The 19,774-nt window shown below is 39.5% G+C and overlaps 1 protein-coding gene across 3 annotated transcripts in view; it reads right to left on the reverse strand.

Annotated features, from left to right (window-relative positions):
* Window positions 1-19,774, reverse strand: part of NFKB1 (nuclear factor kappa B subunit 1) — a 120,107-nt gene that overhangs the window by 37,635 nt on the left and 62,698 nt on the right. For all 3 annotated transcript variants that reach the window (XM_047855575.1, XM_047855576.1, XM_047855574.1), the window contains exons 6-9: window positions 16,039-16,187; window positions 5,425-5,588; window positions 2,980-3,138; window positions 707-811 (exon numbers count right to left, since the gene is read on the reverse strand). In XM_047855575.1, coding sequence (XP_047711531.1) covers window positions 707-811; window positions 2,980-3,138; window positions 5,425-5,588; window positions 16,039-16,187 — 577 coding nt within the window. The remainder of the gene's footprint in view (window positions 1-706; window positions 812-2,979; window positions 3,139-5,424; window positions 5,589-16,038; window positions 16,188-19,774) is intronic.

The raw sequence follows: 19,774 nt of genomic DNA on the forward strand, positions 1-19,774 counted from the left end.
ATTCTCTTTCTTTTTCTTAATGACATCAGAGTGTCACATGAAAGTATCTGGAGAAGCTCTCTCAGCTTCTCAGTGTTGCAACAAAACCGTGCAAGATAAACAAAAGAAACGATTTTATACTATGTAAAGCATTATTTATTCTGTGTCCATGTGCGTGTGTGTGTGTGTGTGTGTGTGTGTGTGTGAGTGTGAAGCATGAACTATTATTACTCATTTATTTTAGTTTAACTAAGTTCAGATAGCAAAATTTAAAGTACAGAAACACTTCAATGTCACTGATTACAATTGTCATTATTTTCTTAATTCTCTTTACTTCTATTGAAAAAAAAATCTTTTTATGTTTATTTATTGGTTTTGAGAAAGAGAGCAAGCATGAGTGGGGAAGGGCAGAGAGAGAGGGAGAGAGAAAATCCCAAGCCTGACGTGGAGCTCGAACACGTGAACCAGGAGATCATGACCTGACCGAAAACCAGGAGTCAGACACTTAACCAACTGAACCAACCAGGTGTCCCACTACTATTAAAATTTTTTAAATGAATTAGTTGGGTTAAAAAAACACAGACATATTTGGAAGAGGTGAAATGTGTAAATTTTCTAAAGGAGTTCTATGGCAGAAGAGGGATATTATGCGATTTACTGTCAAAAAGGGACTCACAGACACACTCAGAATTACATTTCACACCTTGAGACTGGAGCATATATTTACCTTTCTGAACCTTGTCACAGAGAAGGTAAATCTCTTCCCCTCCAGTTACACATCCAGCTGTCCTGTCCATTCTTACAATTTTCAAGTTGGACGCATTGGGGGCTTCTGTCCACAGGAGAAAAACAACAAACATCATGGCTTATCCTCAGCTTCACAAGCCAGTCTCTTGTGGGAGACTGCTCTTAGCACACATTAACCAAAAGAAAGTTTAAATAGTTTATTGTGACGAGCATTAATATACAGAATTGTTTAATCAATATGTTGTACATGTTAAACTAATATAACACTGTATGTTAATTATACTTCAATTAAAAAAACAAATAGATGCTTTCACTCATATCGCTTTAACAAGGATACAAATAAAACAAAAAAACCTTCGCAAGTCTTCAGAAGTCTTCACTTCTTGAGCATGGATCATTCATTACCACTCAAACAGATGGGGCAGAAAGAACAGTGTTTGTTTCTTCTACTAACACAGTAAGAAAGATTCATACAGAAAGAGAAAGAGTTTTTCTGATGTTTCAGGAAGTTCCAAACCAATGGATTCGTGGAATTTCATTTGGGTCAAGACCTTCAATTATTTCCATGATACTGATATACTATTTTTTTTTTCTTTTTTTTTTTTTTTTTTTAATTTTTTTTTCAACGTTTATTTATTTTTGGGACAGAGAGAGACAGAGCATGAACGGGGGAGGGGCAGAGAGAGAGGGAGACACAGAATCGGAAACAGGCTCCAGGCTCCGAGCCATCAGCCCAGAGCCTGACGCGGGGCTCGAACTCACGGACCGCGAGATCGTGACCTGGCTGAAGTCGGACGCTTAACCGACTGCGCCACCCAGGCGCCCCTGATATACTATTTATAAGAGTCTTAAAAATGTAGAAAAAGCACAATTTTCTTAAATTATTTATACATCTTTATTTTACAGAAAAGAAAAATGGAGCTGTAATATTTCTTTGCCCCAGACTAAATTAGAATTCTGTGTGGTTAGGGGCAAAAGTTTCTTGTGGTAATAGTACAAAGCTTCCTTTTTTTTTTTTTTTGCTCCCACAGCTGCATTTTAAGGTGATCTTTAGTATACAAGTCTACATCATATTATAACTCTTTCACTTCCCTTCAAACTTGTTGAAATTAGAGAAATCAGTTAGCTGTTGTACTAGAGGCATGGAGTTTTCTACTTAGACCAAACTCTATAAACTTTCAGTGAGCCTAAATATCATGCTTGCAGGCTCTTTTGAAATATTTGTTCAATAAATCCTGTACATAGCAAACAAGAAATCTGCATGGTAAATGCTGAAGACCATTGTAAAACTTTTTAAAAAAGTTCTAGGAAGTACAGACTGAAATAGAATTTTGAAGCCATGTACTATCTATGCTACTCATTCAGCTAACCTTCCTATCTTGATAAAAGCTGTACTATGTAAGAATGAAGATGTACTAGAATAACAGTTGTTTTTATTAACATCTCTTTAGAGCCTCAATGAAAAATATTGAGATATTTTTCTATCTGAGAGTACCGACAGTATAGGAATTCATAAATAATAAAAGATTTGCCATTGTGAAATGGCATGTAAGAGACCAACATGTACATGTGAGGAAGGATAACCATATTTATTGGGCACCTCATAACATTCACTTCTAATCTAGACATCAACCTTTTTTTAAGTTTATTTATTTATTTATTATTTATTTATTTATTTTTACCGTTTTTATTTATTTGTGAGACAGAGAGAGACAGAGCACGAACGGGGGAGGGGCAGAGAGAGAGGGAGACACAGAATCGGAAGCAGGCTCCAGGCTCTGAGCCATCAGCCCAGAGCCCGACGCGGGGCTCGAACTCACAGACCGTGAGATCGTGACCTGAGCTGAAGTCGGACGCTTAACCGACTGAGCCACCTAGGCGCCCCAAGTTTATTTATTTTTGAGAGAGACAGAGAGAGAGAGAGAGAGAGAGAGAGAGAGAATCCTAAGCAAGCTCCTCGCTATTAGTGCAGAGCCCGACACAGAGGCTCGATTCCACAAACCAGGAGATCATGACCTGAGCTGAAATCAAGAGTCGGACCCTTAACTGACTGAGCTACCCAGGCGTGCCTAGACATTAACTTTTTAAGCTCGAATTTAGCATTCCCATTTTGTAGACAATAAATGTGAGGCTCCAAGTGATTAAATTACTTGTCCTGGGACTTTGAGCTAGTAAGTAACTGCCAACGGTAGGGTTAGAAGTCGGTGCTTAATGCTACACCAAGCTGCCTCCTGTTAGAATTCAAGGACTCACTGCTGTCATAGATGGCATCCGATACCACGGGTTCCAGGCGCCTTGTGAAGCTGCCGGTGCTATCTGGGAGAAAAGCTGTAAACATGAGCCGCACCACGCTGAGGTCCATCTCCTTTGTCTGCTGAAGAGCTGCCTGGCGGATGATTTCCTTTTCCCGATCTAGGACCATACAGCACCGTGCATTCATACCCAGGGAAAGAGTAAAGTGAGCATGGTTTAGATGAGATGCTTTTGTAAGGCCCAAATAAAGAACATAAGCTAAAATAACTCTATTTTTTCTTTTGCAAGTATTTGTATTGCTAATAAAATTTTAAAAATTGTCTCATTTATATCACCCATATTAAAGGCATCAAAAGAAGACCTGGATTTTCTCTGGATTACAGTAAAAACTGTCCTCTGTGTATCAAATTACCTCTCTTCTTTTTTTTTTTAAGTTTATTTATTTTTGAGAGACAGGGAGAGAGACAGTGAGAGCACAAGCAGGGGAGGGGCACTGAGAAGGAGAGGGAGAATCCCAAGCAGGCTCTGCACTGTCAGCACAGAGCCCGAGGCAGGACTCAGATCTCATGAACTGTGAGATCATGACCTGAGCCGAAATCAAGAGTTGGACACTTGGACAGAGCCACCCAGGTGCCCCCAAATTGCCCCTCCTCTTTCTTATCTTCCCCTGACCTCTCCTTTTTCTCCCTACAATTATAGTTAAAGACAGAAAAGATGTGACATAATGGAATGCAACCAGCCGATTACACATCAGGTGTATTGCAAGCTGTGAAAATTAAGTATTCCAAAAGCTCTGTGAACACAGGGACTACGTTCATTCCACAGTGCCCAGCACAGTGCCTGGCACATAGCAGGTACTCAAAAAGTGCTTCTGGAGAAAGTGAATGACTCAACTGCATTTGACTCCGCCTTTGCCTCCTGGTGGAGCTTTTGTGCTGATGGATATAGTCATATATATATTTTTTTTTAATATTTTTTTCAACGTTTATTTATTTTTGGGACAGAGAGAGACAGAGCATGAACGGGGGAGGGGCAGAGAGAGAGGGAGACACAGAATCGGAAACAGGCTCCAGGCTCTGAGCCATCAGCCCAGAGCCTGATGCGGGGCTCGAACTCACGGACCGCGAGATCGTGACCTGGCTGAAGTCGGACGCTTAATCGACTGCGCCACCCAGGCGCCCCGGATATAGTCATATTTAATTTACTACATCATCAGGGGTCACAATTCAAGTGGTGAGTACTATAAAAGAGCTACAGATGAAGAGGTATGGAATTGCAAAGGAGGGGAGCATCCAGAGGCTTTGGAACAGAGGAGATGTATGTTCTAAATCTTGAAGGGATGGTACAACTTGAACTCATGAAGAGAGTAAAGGAAGGCATTCCAGGAAGAGGGAGCAGCAAGAATAGAAAGAATGCACCATGGTGAGCAAGTGAGAAATCATGGTGCCTCTGTGGAAGAACTCAGTTTGACAAGAAGGTATGCAGTGGGAAACAGTTGGAAACGCAGACTGGGGCCAACTTACAGAATTGGGATTTTGTAGGCAGCAGGGCAATACTGAGCGGTGGTGAGGTGTAGGCTTTTGTGAGACCCATCTGGTCAGAGGGTATACACTGGATCACAAGTGGGGAGGGACAGAAGCAGAGCAAGGAAAATGGAGTGAGGAGTGGAGTGTGTGAGAGAGCACGGAAGAGCAGGGCCACAGACGAGAGATGCAACACAGGCAAGAAGGGTTCAGAGGTGATGGGAAGGTTTTGGGTCTGGATGTCAGAACATGTTCAGTGGAAAAACAGTGATCGATTTGGGGTTGCCGGAGTAGGAGGTGATCACAGGATTACCAGACCAATGGACAAGGTTTAAAAGCAGACACTTTTGTACATGTGGTAGGACAAGGATTGGAGTTGAAAGAGAAAAATACAGGTAAAAGCAGGAAAACAAAATCATAGCATTTGTATGAGAAAGAGAATAGTTTATGATGTGCCTGAAGAGCCCAAAGAGATTCCTTACCATAAGGTAAGCGGGGGAAGGCAGAAGAAGAGGTGTTCTTTGAACTAAGTGTTGAACTATGAACTGGGTTTGACAGGCTGGAAAGGGCAGGGTGGGATGTTTTAGGTAGGTACCTACAGAGGTATGAATATGCATCAGGTATGGGGGGGGCGGTAGTGATGGGGAGAGGTGGGTACATGATGGAATTGGAGATGAATCCGGAAAGGTGGCTGGGGCCAGACTGAGAGCTTTGTGTACCAAACTAGGGAGATACAAATTTTATTCTAGAAAATAGCAGGATGCCGTCAAAAGGTTTCTGAGCAGGGAAGGTGTGGTGGTGGTGGGGGGCACTAAAGTCTGGGAGAAGGAGAAACATGAGGCACACAGAGGAGCACCTGGTCTACACACAAGCAAAGGAGAGCCTGATCTTGAAGGATCAAGGTTGGCGGCATGGCACTCACCCGTGAGCTGCCGGTCTCCTCCCCCTTCTGCTTGCAAATAGGCAAGATCAGGATGTACCAGAAGTCCGGGATTGTAGCCTTTTGTACATGCCTCTGTCATTCGTGCTTCCAGTGTTTCAAATACTTTTTTCTTTGTCACATGAAGTATACCTAAGTTTGCAAAGCTGGAGAAAAAGGCAGAAACAGCCACAACAAGCACTGAAAGTTAGGCAGTCAATGACTAGAGTCTGGTTTTACTTTAGCAAAATGGCTTTTAAAAAACACACAGGCCTCAATCACTGGAGCCCACACTGTAATCAAACACATTACTATTTCTACAGTGAAACATATAGAGTAGACTTACCAAGGAATAATACAGACTATAAACCACCACACATCGGGTCAGATTGGGTTTTGCCACCAAATGAGTCTGTGGCAAACTCAGCAAAATCTTTTGGTTTTCAGAGTTTATTAGATTTTCAAATGATGATTAAGTGAGTAGGGTATACGTGTGTGTGTGTGTGTGTGTGTGTGTGTGTGTGTATACATACATATACATATACGTATACACTACTAAGGAAGTTTTACCTAGACTCATTTTAAACAATTTTCTAGGACAGTTGTTTAAATTTTTTTTTCAAATTCTGAATACAGTACTAACTTATCTAAATTTTTTTAAAAGAATAAGAATAATATTATAACTTGAAGAATTTTTTTCTTTTGGCTCATCTTTGGCTTTCTGGATTTAAAGTCTACATGGAGTCCCATCTTCTGTTGGGTGATCTGTGAGGCTGGAATTACCACTAGAATGCCATCGAATTCTCCATGTTTTCAGGATGGAGCACTTTTATCTCATGAAGCCTACATACCTATAGGACAAAACATTTTTTTTTTCAACGTTTATTTATTTTTTTGGGGGGACAGAGAGAGACAGAGCATGAACGGGGGAGGGGCAGAGAGAGAGGGAGACACAGAATCGGAAACAGGCTCCAGGCTCCGAGCCATCAGCCCAGAGCCCGACGCGGGGCTCGAACTCACGGACCGCGAGATCGTGACCTGGCTGAAGTCGGATGCTTAACCGACTGCGCCACCCAGGCGCCCCAGGACAAAACATTTTAATAAGCTAAATAAAGCAATTTAAGGGATTTTGGAGAAATTATATAAAATACTCCAGCCACTAATTTTTAAAGTTCATGAAACAAAAAAGTATATTCAATAAACATAATACAACAAACAAAAAAGTACTTTACCAAGGAGACCCATTCATTCAACAAATATTTGTTCAGCTCCTTATTAGTGCCAGGCAGTGTCCTGGATGCTTTTGTCAGCACTCAGGAATCCCTCCCTCCATAGAATTTATGTGCTAGTGTAACCAGAGAGAAGAAACAAATAGAGAAGCAAATTTTACGGTATAATTGAGAAGGCACTAAGAGTACCAAGAAATAAATAAATAAAATAAATAAATAAGGTGGGAATGGAGAAAAGGAAAGGTACACTTAGAAGACATGATGCTTTCAAGTAGGGATAGGCCAGAGAGGGCATCACTGAAATGATGACAAGTGAGCAATGGCTGAAAGAAGGTGAGGGGAAAGATGTGGATATTCGGAAGAAAAGTATTCAAGGTGGAAGGAGTAACAAGTTCAAAGACCCCGAGGGAGGACCATGACTGGTGTTTTCGGAAGACAATAGCAAGGAGGCCAATGCTGCTGGAGGAAAATCAGCAAGAGGCCAGTAGCAAGTGAAAAGTTCAAAGAGCCGGGGAGCCTGTGCAGCTCAGTCAGTTAAGCATCCGACTCTTGATTCTGGCTCAGGTCACGATCTCATGGTCGGGAGATCGAGCCCCATGTTGGGCTCATGCTCAGCGTAGAGCCTGCTTGGGATTCTCTCTCTCTCTCTGCCCATCTCCCGATCTCTCTCTCTCTCAAAATAAATAAATAAACATTTAAAAACAAAAAGAAAAGTTCAAAGAGCAAAGTGGGGGCACAGATCTTTTAAAGCCTTGTAAGCTTTTGCCAAGACTTTTCTTTTGCTCTGGCTTTTATTCAGAAAGAAAAAAAAAAGATTAGTAAGGGAAAGACAGAAATATTGTAACAACTGGACTAGATGAAACAAAGACAAAGATAGTCTAAGATAATAAGGACTAAGATGGTGTGGGAAGACCAGATGAACTAGGCGAAGAAAATATAGAAGGTGAAGGCAGAATGAGATGAGCACTCATACAGAGGTCCAGAGATACAATGAGACACGTGTCCAGACAGTGATAGAAAAAAGTAGGACATGATCGTGGCATAATGTATAGATTTATTAAATCGCTATGCTGTGCACCTGGGACTAATGTAAACATTGTGTGTCAATTATACTAAAAAAGAAAAAGTAGAATAGCTGAGACACACAGAGAAGAAAACAGACCAAAAGAATATAAACTCCTGAGAGCAGAGATCTCTGGTGCCTAGAAGAGTGCCTGACATATGGGTGCCTAACATGTGTCTGTTGAATAAATGAATGCATGAATTAGCACAGCACAGAAAAGGTGCAATGGGACATGATGACACGCCTGGAGGCACAGGCAGTTTTTTAATAGAAACAACACCTCCATCTTTTGGCTTTTTAGGCTGGACTCCTATATACAACATGTACCTCCATATAGGTAATGACACTGGCAAACATCTGTTACACTTTACCACATATAAAGTGATTTTCATGCACATTATTTAACTAATCCCCGTGAAAAAGGCATCATCCTTATGTGAATAACTTATTTACTCTGGTAATAAATGGAACAATATAGAAGCCAGTCTTCTGTTTCAGATAATGATGGGAGAAACAGAGACCAGATTGAGTCTTTCACCTTACATAACATAAAACATATGAAAAAATGGTTTTCCAACACTGAACAATGGCAGCACAGGACACTGATCCTTAAGAGATCAACTAAGGTGAATCCTACAATTATGCTGGTTTAATGCCTAGAGTTTTCTGATTGCAGCATAGGAAAGGAGACTCTAAACAGACCCAGCCATCTCCTCGAGTTTGGAGATTGAGTTAAAAATCTGAGAAGGCCAAAGGGGCCAGAATTCACAGGCAGAGAACCAGAGAAGAGCCACACACAGAGAGATACTCAGAGATGTACACAGGTTTTGCCTTGAGTCTTCAGCTAAGTACTGATTGGAGATGTGTGTGACGAAACAACCCAAGGCTGAGGAAAAATCTAAACAAAACAAGAAAAAACAAAAAACAAAAAACAACCCAGAAAGAAGCAGACAAAGATTTCTTGGAGCACACATGGGGCTGGAATAGTTCAAGAAATCTTGTAATACATAAATCATCAGCATGAATATTCAGAAAGTTACTGGCTTTGCAATGGTGTCAAATTAACCCTAAAGGCTGCCCCTGTTTCCCTAACAAAGCTTAGAAGTAAGTCTAGGAAGGATAAAACTGCTCCCAAATTTAATTTCTATCAATGTTCAAAAATATTCAAAGGCATACAAAAGAAAGAAAGAAAGAAAGAAAGAAAGAAAGAAAGAAAGAAAGAAAAAGAAAGAAAAGAAAAAGAAAAAGGACAGCATGCAACAATCCAAAATTCAAAATGTCTGCCATTCAATCAAAAATTATCAGGCATGCAAAAAATAGGAAAATACAACTCATAATGAGGATAAAAATCGATCAATAGCAACAGATCCAGATGTGAGACAGAACACAGAATTTAACGACACATACATTGAAATAGCTATTATGGATATACTGTATGGGGTCAAGATAATAAAAACCTTTAGAATATTAAGGAGACACATGGAAGATATTAAAAAAAAAGACCTCCAACAAACCTATAGAGATGAAAAAACTGCAATGTCTCAAAAGAAAAATATACTGAATGGAATGAAAAACAGATTAGACACTACTGACAAAAGGATTAGTGAACTTGAGAACACAGTGATAGAGTTGTTCAAAATGAAACACAGGAAAAAGAACAAATTTTAAAAAGAACAGGTCTCCAGTGAGCTGTGGGATCATTTAAAAAGCCAAATACACATGTAATTGGTGCTTCAGAAGAAGAGGAAAATGAGGAGTGGATGGAAAAAAATATTTTGAAAAGTAATAGCTGACAAGTTTAAAAGTTATTTAAAAAAACTATAAACCCAGAGATCCAAAAATCTCAATGAACCCCAAGCACAAAAAACATGAAGAAAACTACATTAATGCCCATTTAATCAAACTGCTTCAAATTAGTGAGGAGAAAGGAAAAACTAATAAAGAGAAAATCTAGAGCTGATAGAGAAGATATGGCCCTTGATGTGACGAGGAACAAAATATCAGGAGGGCAGCAGACCTCCTGATGGAAGCAAGGCAAAAGCCATAACACCTATGGGGTAGCATATTTTCAGAATGTGAGAGAAGAACTCTGTCAACTTGGAATTCTATATTCTTCAAAAATATCTTTCTAAAACAGAGACAAAATAAAGAGGTTATAGACGTTTGATAACTGAAGAATTGCATCAGCAGCAGACCAGCAGTAGAAGAAAAAGGAGAGGAAGGGCTTCAGGCAGAAAAAAATGGCACCAGATAGAAATCTTGACCTATGAAACAGAATGATGAGCACTGTAAATGATAAATACATGTTTAAATATAAATACTTTGTTCCTTATTTAAAATTTCTTTTAAAAGATAATTGAGCATAGGGGCACCTGGGTGGGTGGCTCAGTTGGTTAAGCGTCCGACTTTGGCTCAGTCATGATCTTGTGGTTGACCAGTTCGAGCCCCATGTCAGACTCTGTGCTGACAGTTCAGAGCCTGGAGCCTGATTCGGATTCTGTGTCTCCCTGTCTCTCTGCCCCTCCCATACTCATGCTCTGTCTCTCTCTGCCTCTCAAAAATAAATAAATGTTAAAAAAGAAAAGATACTTGAGCATTAAAAACAAAAATAAAAAACAATATATTGTGGAACTTATCACATATATAGATGTAAAATAGAGTACAGAATAGCACAAGGGCCGAGAGGGGAAACTGAAGTGTTGTTCATATATGATATATGAAGACACACAGTGTTACTCAATGGGAGACTAAGGTAAGTGAAAGATGCATATAGCGTAACAAGCTGTAAAACAACTTCTAAAAACTATAGAGGTATAAACCAAAAGGAAGATAAAATAAAATCATAATTAATCTAAAAGAAGGCAGAAAAAAGAGGAAGAGGGGAACAAAAATCAGATGTGACAAGCAGAAAACAAATAGCAAGAGGGTAGAATGAAACACAGCTCTATGAGTAGTAAGATTAAATACAGATTATTTAAACACCTCAATTAAAAGGCAGAGAGCATCAGATGGAATAAAAATAATAAGACCCAACTATATGCAGTGCATATTTACTTTGAATATTAAGACACAAACAGCTTAAAACTAAGAGGATGGAAAAAAAAAATGTTCCAAGCTAAGGTTAATCAAAATAAAGCTGAAATAGGTAAAATAGTATCAGTCAAGGTAGATTTTAGAGCAAAAATATTACCAGGGATAAAAGAGGGTCATCTCATAATGATAAAGGGATCAATTCATTGAGTGGACATAAGAATCCTAAATGTTTATGTATCTAATAAAAGAACTTCACAATAGAAGAAGCAAAATCTTACAAACTGGAAGAAGAAATAGATATATCTATAAATATAGTCTGAGATTTCAACACCCATCTGTCAATAATTTCTAGAACAAGTAGTGGGAAAGTCAGTAAGGATACAGAAGACTTGAACAACACTATCACACAACTTGACCTGACATTTTAGAACATGCATTCAACTTGATTAGACTAGTCATTCTTTTTAAGTGCACAAGGAACATTTACCAAGACATAACATATTCTGATCCATAAAGCAAGTCTCAATAAACTTAAAAGGACTGAAATCATACAAAGTATCCTCTTAACAGTACTGAATTAAATTAGATATCCATAAATGAAAGATATCTAGGCAGGGGTATATTTAAATGAAGATGTAGTAATTAATTGTTGAAGCTGGGTGATGAGTACAATGGGGGTTCATTATGCTATGCTTTCTACTTTTTTTTTTTTTTAATTTTTTTTTTCAACGTTTATTTATTTTTGGGACGGAGAGAGACAGAGCATGAACGGGGGAGGGGCAGAGAGAGAGGGAGACACAGAATCGGAAACAGGCTCCAGGCTCTGAGCCATCAGCCCAGAGCCCGACGCGGGGCTCGAACTCACGGACCGTGAGATCGTGACCTGGCTGAAGTCGGACGCTTAACCGACTGCGCCACCCAGGTGCCCCAATGCTTTCTACTTTTGTGTATGTTTGAAAATTTATAGAATAAAATGTAAAAGAAAACAAAAGTGGACATTTGTATTAAAAAACAGCACATGCAACTTAAAAAATCGAGAATCATAAATGTTAATACATGGGAATTCAAGATGATACAGCCACTTTGGAAAACAATATGGTAGGTTCTTATCAAGACAAATGGACTCTTAGCATCTGTCCCTTCATTTTCACTCCTCTGTATTTATCCAAGCCCCCCAAAAATGAAAACTTATGTTCACACAAAAAGTGGTTCTCTCATCCAAAATGGAAAATAAACTTCATGTTCTTTAGCAGGTGGATTGATAAACAGACTGTGATACATCAATACAATGCAATACTACTTAGTAATGAAAAGGAATAAGACCGCTGATACACACAACAACCTGGAGGAATCTTAAATGCATGATGCTAAGTGAAAGAAGCCAGACTCAAAAAGGCTACATATTGCATGATTCCATTTGTATGTCATTCTGGAACATTCCTATATGTATAGGAGACAGATCAGGAGTTGCCATGGGCTGGACTGCAAGGTAGAGCTGACTCTAAAGGGGCACACAGGATTTTGGGGGGCAATGGTACTATTCTATACCTTCCTTGACTGTGATTCTTATTTGAGTACTTGTCAAAATTCATAGGCCTGTACACTTTAAAGAGTTAATATTAGAGGCGCCTGGGTGGCTCAGTCGATTGATTGTCTGACTTCAGCTCAGGTCATGATCTTGCAGTCTGTGAGTTCGAGCCCCACGTCAGGCTCCGTGCTGACAGCTCAGAGCCTGGAGCCTGCTTCGGATTCTGTGTCTCCCTGTCTCTCTGCCCCTCCCCCGCTCGCACTCTGTCTCTCTCTCTTTCTCTCAAAAATAAATCAAAACTAAAAAAAATTTAAAAAGTAATATAAAGTGACCAAAGGTGACTTTAATTAGCAGCCAGGTTTGAAATCCTCTGCACTGTGCCAGATGTTTCCATCATCATCATCATCATCATCATCATCATCATCATCTGAGAACTACTGCTGCCCTCTGGGTTGGTTTGAATCCCCATGTCATTAGGTTGGGATTCTACAGTGGCCCTTCCATCTGGCCCTTCTACCTGTCAGGACTCAAATACTGATTTATAGCTGGCACAAGGTTCAAAAGCACCCCTGACTCACAATATATACTTTAATTTGGAAGTTGGACACTTCCAATTTCACTCCATATTTTGTCCATTTTCTCCAAACAGCATCTTTTCTGTGTATTAAGGTTTAATATTATGAAACTGCTAGTAATCGTTTTTGGACCTACAAAACCACCAATTTAATAGCTCATTGACGGAGGCCTTGTTTCTCTTTTATACTTATATATTTACTTCTAGTGCTTACAATTGGTATATGCTGTAAATATTAGTTAAAAAAAAAGACTTCACATCTCTCTAAATTAGGGCTGCCAGGAAACAGAGGGTGTGGTGATTATTGGTAAGGAAAGTGGCTTAAAGCAAAGTCAAGTAACAGATAGTTTCCACTGATTGAAAACTTCAGAGAACTAAAATGTTGTTGAAACACACTGTTGATCTTCAAGGTCAAAAATAAAACGCCAAATTAAAATTATTTTTATGAGGACAGACACTAACAGCTAACTAAACAAATGAGTAAGAAATACGAAGACAAAATGAAAGCTAAATAAAAAAAAAAAGTCTTAAGGTAAAACCCCACAGATTTAAGCACTCAAACCTCCAATCATGCCTTAGTCATCAAAAAATGAGTATTTTAATATGGATAGCAAAATATATTTGAAAACAGAAACTAAATTTTATTGATGAACCTAAAGAAAAGTTAATTCTTTGGTTTTGATAATTTATTTAATTTTGTTTTTATTTTTTTAATTTTAGTTTCAGTATAGTTAACATATGGTTTTGTTGTACAATATAGTGACTCGACAGGTTCATATATTACTCAGTGCTCATCAAGGTAAGTGTACTCCTAATCCCATCTCACCCATCCCCTACCCATCACCCCTCTGGCTTTGATAATTTAAAAGTTATTTATCTCCTCAGTGTCATTTTTTATAGATCCTCTTTGATGTGCTGGATTGGTGCCCTGCTTGTGAATATATACTCTTAACCTAAGCTATATTAATGAAAATAGGTAATCTTGATTCCATTTCTAGTATTGACAAATCTAAGGAATAACTCTGGCTATCTTCCTAAATTTCTCTCTGTGCTCTTCTTACCTACAGGTTAGAACCAAATAATAATAATCAATGACACTCCATAAATAAGTATGTGGCAAGTCTGCTCATGTTATTTCGTAGTATTAGCTAATAGTTCAGACTAGAATTTGTGAGAGGTAAAAGGCCTGGAGATAAACTATGTAACCCAATGCTGATATTGTATAAGAGAAGAAGTTAAAGTGCTCAGGAAGTCATGCAAATTGCCCCCAATCCTACTGTTGAGTGTGACAGGAATGAAAATAGAATTCTGGTTTCCAGACTCCTAGCCTGATATTCTCTCTACTAACATGTAACAGGTTCTGACATCGGAAACTTAAAAAAAATTAAAAAGTAAGAGAGACAAATAAATCACGAAGGAAATATTATATTTTAGGAAACACTGTAAGCATAAGTTTCTCAGCTAAAAATCGATTATAAAAGGAGTACCAGTGTTTCATAGAACACTCTGAAAAGGAAAGTCTACTGAATCTATTGTAACTTTTAAGTGGCATCTTCTTGACTAAATTTCTCAGTGAAACTGTATAGGGTCACAGAATCCCGCATCACTATGATGAGACATCTTGATAACCAAACTTAGGTCGTGTAGATGCTCAAAATGTTTGTTGAATGAATGAGTGAATGAATGAGTTCTCCCAACTACGGAACTCCATTACAAGAGAGGAAAGGATTTCCTCTCTTTCCTTAGAAACAGGGAACTTCTACTCCCGCTCGCTGTAGGTCTCAAACTAAATAACCATTAGTTCCTTCTAAAACCCTGGAAGATTACTAAGCCAAGCCACAGAAACACCAAATTATAGACAACATACTGGCAGCTTTATAATAACAAATATTATTAGTAAGGAACTTCATCTATAATTTCCTCTAAAGGCTGTGATTATCACACAGATTAAACAGAACCAACACTTCAAACTGACAGCAGCCTTTTGGGGTAAATCCGCAGAAACACTAAGTGATCAATTAGTCTGAAACTCTGACAATTACCCTGCATTTCAAAGCTCTCCTAGGTCAGTCAGGAACTGTAAAGAGTAGTCCAAAACAGACGAGGAACCAACTGTGACATACAACAGGAAACAGGCCAGTCTTTCAAGAGAATGTTGAAACAAGTTCATATAAAGCACGACAGAATTTTTCAAATCAATTTAAACTTCTTCCTCCAATCTAGAGTCTTTTTTTTTCCCCTAACATCAAAAGAATCAGATTTTAGTGACTTAAAAGAAAGCTCTCTCTCTAGGTTTTTCACACTTGAATATTTTCACAGTCAAACAAAGAAATACCTAGGAACATGAAAGTTCAACCTCCCCAATAACAACCAACTTAAAACTTGATCGGAATTCAAAGCCTGAAATGCTACCATCAACTTAATTACAGTTGATATAAATAATTCCTTTCTTTTGAGTGAATAGTCCAGATTAACTGGGATTTTATCATGAACTGTTTAAACCAGCAGTAGGACACCCTAGAAGACATTCTTAAAAATTAAACAAAATTTAAAATTTCTTACTCCTTTTGGGCTGAATTTATTTTGTAATACTTCATTCACTTAAAATTCCTTGTTCTATCTGTCTAACTCTTAAATGAGTATGTCCCTTTGTATTTACATTTCAAGTCTAATGAATGCCAAAACAAATTTGCATTCCTTGGCTTCTTAATCTGAGCACACTTTCTAAACAGCATAGAACTGAACCAATATTTATCTATCTATTTCATGGTTAAAATGTTCACGCTATAAATCCAAACTCATTAGTTCATTAAAAGAATCATCAAGGTGTTTATTTTTGCCACAGTTAGGTTTCTTCTAATTAGTCCTTATTTTTATCTCCAGAAGGAAGATACTGCTGAAAGTGGTACAAACGCTTCATACATGAAGTAACCATAATTTATTATCCCCTCTGGGCCACTTTCGAAAGGGGGTCCTATAAATAATTTGGCCAGGACCACAGGTACAAAGTCAGGAAAACCCAGACATGTGGGTAATCTTTCTCCCGGGAGTTCAAGTGAGAACTCACCTTTTCATTTTAAGGCCCTCTGAGGATCTTGGGCAGGTTCCTAATGAAAGGGGTGTGTTCCAAGTCTTTGGGTGCCATGTTTATCTGATCATACCTTCCAAGGTATCATCCACCCTCACTTACCCGACCACCATGTCCTTGGGTCCGGCGGTTACAGTGCAGATCCCGTCCTCACAGTGTTTTCCCACCAGGCTGTGTGCATGCAGGTGGATGTTTTTTCCATTTGTGACCAACTGAACAATAACCTTTGCAGGTCCCACATAGTTGCAGATCTATACAAGAAGCACATTGAAAAAGTTAGTACATCTGACTATACTGCAGCGTGGAAAAACACTTAAGACAAACCAGTAAGTATAAAAAGTATGTGATACAATATTAGGCATACCTATACATATAGGACCAGAGCTCCACTTTTCAAACTAGGTGAGGAGCAAATGGTGGGATGGAGATCAATTAAAATGCTAATGCCGGTTGTTAGTTGTTGTGTGTGGAGAGGATACACTCCCGCAGCAGGCCATTTCTAATGCTGCATGTACTGTTAAAGTTGGAATAGCACATCTCGGCTGCTGTGTAGCCATGAAGCGTCCCTTTCCTACTAACCAAGAACACACTTCATCTGCACCCTCATCACAACGGCCAGCCATGAGTGCTGGGAAAAGATCCCTGAGAAGGGATTTGGGACTGATGGATTGATGGAAATAGAAGGAGAGAGAGGAGTAGAAACAGTGTACCTCAAGTCTCTGCCATGAGATTAGGCAGGAGGTGGAGTCTTGCCAGGGAAGGGGCTCTGAAATGTCCTCGGTCAGGACACATCAGCCTTTGGCAGCGCTCTCTGCTATGAGCTCTGACAACTGAGTTACGTATATCCAGGTCACAGTACGTCAATTCAAATAAATGCACTTCCTACGTGCAAATCCTTAGATCTGACACCTACTTAGCGCTTGTCTTATAAAACCATATTTTTCCACTTAAGATAACTCATCTTTTTAGTTGTTATGCCTTTAAAATGATGACAACAGCAATAAAAAGGAAGTAGCATGGAGAAAATGGCATTTTAAAGCAAAGACAGCTTGGACACCCTTTCTCCTCTAGTTGGTCCTCCAGCCCCCTATAGCAAGTAGACCACAGATTCCTCCCTTGAGAAAGCCCCAATATTAAAATCATACTAACAGAATAGACCAATTTGCCTTATTTTTACTTTTCTGAATCCCACAAGGCAGAATTCTGTGATAAATTCAGCCAAACTATTGGAAATGCACTGTATTTCCTCAAAGGGTAACCAGGCACCCTGGTTTGCCTGGGACAGGGTGGGGGGTGGGGTTCCCAGGGCTTTCAGGCTAACACTGGGAAGAGTTCGTCACCCTATTTCCTTAGCTCATATTTTCTCCCTTTGAGGGAGTGAGTGAACCTAAACCCAGGATCTCCCAACCATATGATCATTAGAGATATTTTAATCTGTACAAGTAGCCCATAGCTTGGAAGGAAAAGAAAGTGGACAGGAATCCCATCTAGCCACGAATCCTTGATGTAAGTCTTTCTGACATAAACTTGAGGAAGAACCTACACTTGCCAATTAAATTTCTTGGAAAAAGACAGAATCCCTTTCAACCAGTCTACTTCTATAAATACCATCAAACAGATCCATATTCCATTGAGGCAAGGTTTTGTTAGGATTTTTTCAGTATGGATTTTTTTTCCCCCCAGTCCAATCTCTCATTGCAAGAGTTGAGAAGAAGTTGATCAGGGCTGGGACCGTTTGGCAGAGGGTTTGGGGAAGAGAAGTTTCCTGCCCTGAGCAAAGGACAGAATCCTTTCTAATCAACAGTGCAGCTCCCCGCGAAAACCCTAGGGCCTCTTTGCCCGAACTTCGGCCCAGAGCTGCTGCTAAAGTTTGCTTTCAAACCCTGTAATGCTCCTTCCCAAAAAGTGGCCTTCTGTCCTTGCAGAGCAAACTCATCACACAGAACGTTAAGGATTAAATTTGTTTTTGACCACCAGCTCAAAGCACAAATAAATAATTTCTTAAATAGGTACAGCACTTAAAAAAGCCTTCTGGGCATACAAATAATTATGAACTTGGTTGCTTTCCCTTTTAAAAGATGCAGAAGAAAGCCTCTGTCCTTCAGGACAGGACAGGACAGGACAGGGAATGAAAAGTTCTGGGTTTGCTCCAAAACTGGCTGTTGTGCCTGCATACCCCCTGGACTGCCGATGCCAGTTCAGGGCCGTGGTGTCAACATGTGAGATCAGCCTTTGTTATGATGACATATTCTACAGGGACTTCTTTAGCAGTAAATGAACAGTGAAAAGCACTAAATAGACCATGTAATTGCACTTCTAAGTGCATGGAGCACAGAAATGCAACAGTGTAAGGCATGATGAAATGCTTCACTTGGGTGAAATCAGGGAGGCTTTCCACCTAAGCAGAACATCGGAAGGAATCCAGCGATCAGAGCCCCATCGCTCTGGATAGTGGGACCCTTCAATGTCCCCACTGGGAAGGAATCAGTCACTAGCACTGAAGGAAAGAGTGGGAGGTGTCCTCAAAAAGTACTCACATCTTTTTCTTGCTATTACTTCATGAGCGAAGGGTGGCAAGAATGAGGAACTGAGTAGTCTCTGAGGTAAAAGGACCTGAAAAAGTTGCCAGTGACTAATGTGCAGTTTGATCCATTTGAAAGACTTCAGGTCAGCATGGCATCATCTGGTTTTTACATCGACCACAGGGCAACGACAGGGAGGCCCCTGGGTTTTGTGGACTTTCCAAAATACTGACTGAAAGAAGAAAGCTGAAGTGCGGGGACAGAAAAAAAATGATACTATTTTCAGGTTATGTGGCAGATGAAGAAAATGGAATTCTACCTTAGAGGAGGGTGTGTTTCAGAGAATGCCACCATGACTGAGAGCTATTTGCAACTGATTCAGAAATTCGTGTCTTCTACAGAGAATTTGGTTATTTTTATTCAGCCTCCCATTTACTTCTTTGAATAGTGGTTCCCTTGAAAATTACCTTTACAGAAAGCAACTGTATCTGCCAGGAAGGCTGGGTTTATTTTTGAAAGAGTCTGAACATAGCAGGCTCTTAAATGCTAAGAGCTTAAATATAAGTTAAGCTTTTCAGTGAAAGCGAGGGAGACAAAGGTGAAAATGTGAGTAATCAGCTACCGAGAGACACTGTAAGCATGTACTCCAGGGGCAGACTGGCTAGGTTTGAAGACAGTTTCACCATTTACTAGCTGTGTGACCTTGGGCACTATTTGGTTCCTCGTTGTAAGGATTAAATATGTTAGAGTCTTTAGAACATGGCCCAGCAAATAAGAGCAATATACAGTGTTAACTATTATCTTCTCGATCCCTGTAATGGACTCCCCTCCCTGGAGATATTAGATACACCTGCCCTGAGGTGATTTTTTAAAAATTCTGTCTTAAAAGACCAATTTGGGCCACTTTTATTCCTAGGGTAAGTTCCCCCTCCATCCCCCCCCCCCCACCCCTCACGTGACATATTTTATTGGGCTTTGTTAATTTTCTATTAATAATTTTGTTATTACAGTAACAGCTATCATTCTTGGAGGTGCTCAGGATTTCTCAGCTCCCTTGATGAAATTAAGCCTTTCTTCCAGGAGCTTTATGACTCAATACCTACTGATGACCACGGGCTTTTTGAGTAAAAACCAGAAACCTAGTGTCGCAGATAATACCAAACTGAGTCAAATCACCTCCTTTTATTTCAAGTTACTCTGACATGCTCTAGCAAAGTTCATACTGGTTCTTAAGAGGTGATTAACTAGGCTGAAATTTTCTTGGAATTAGAATTTGAAATGTCCAGTTTACTTACTAAGTAAATTTGACCACATCA

Source organism: Prionailurus viverrinus, chromosome B1 (genome assembly GCF_022837055.1).
Source record: "Prionailurus viverrinus isolate Anna chromosome B1, UM_Priviv_1.0, whole genome shotgun sequence".
Classification (NCBI taxonomy): domain Eukaryota; kingdom Metazoa; phylum Chordata; class Mammalia; order Carnivora; family Felidae; genus Prionailurus; species Prionailurus viverrinus.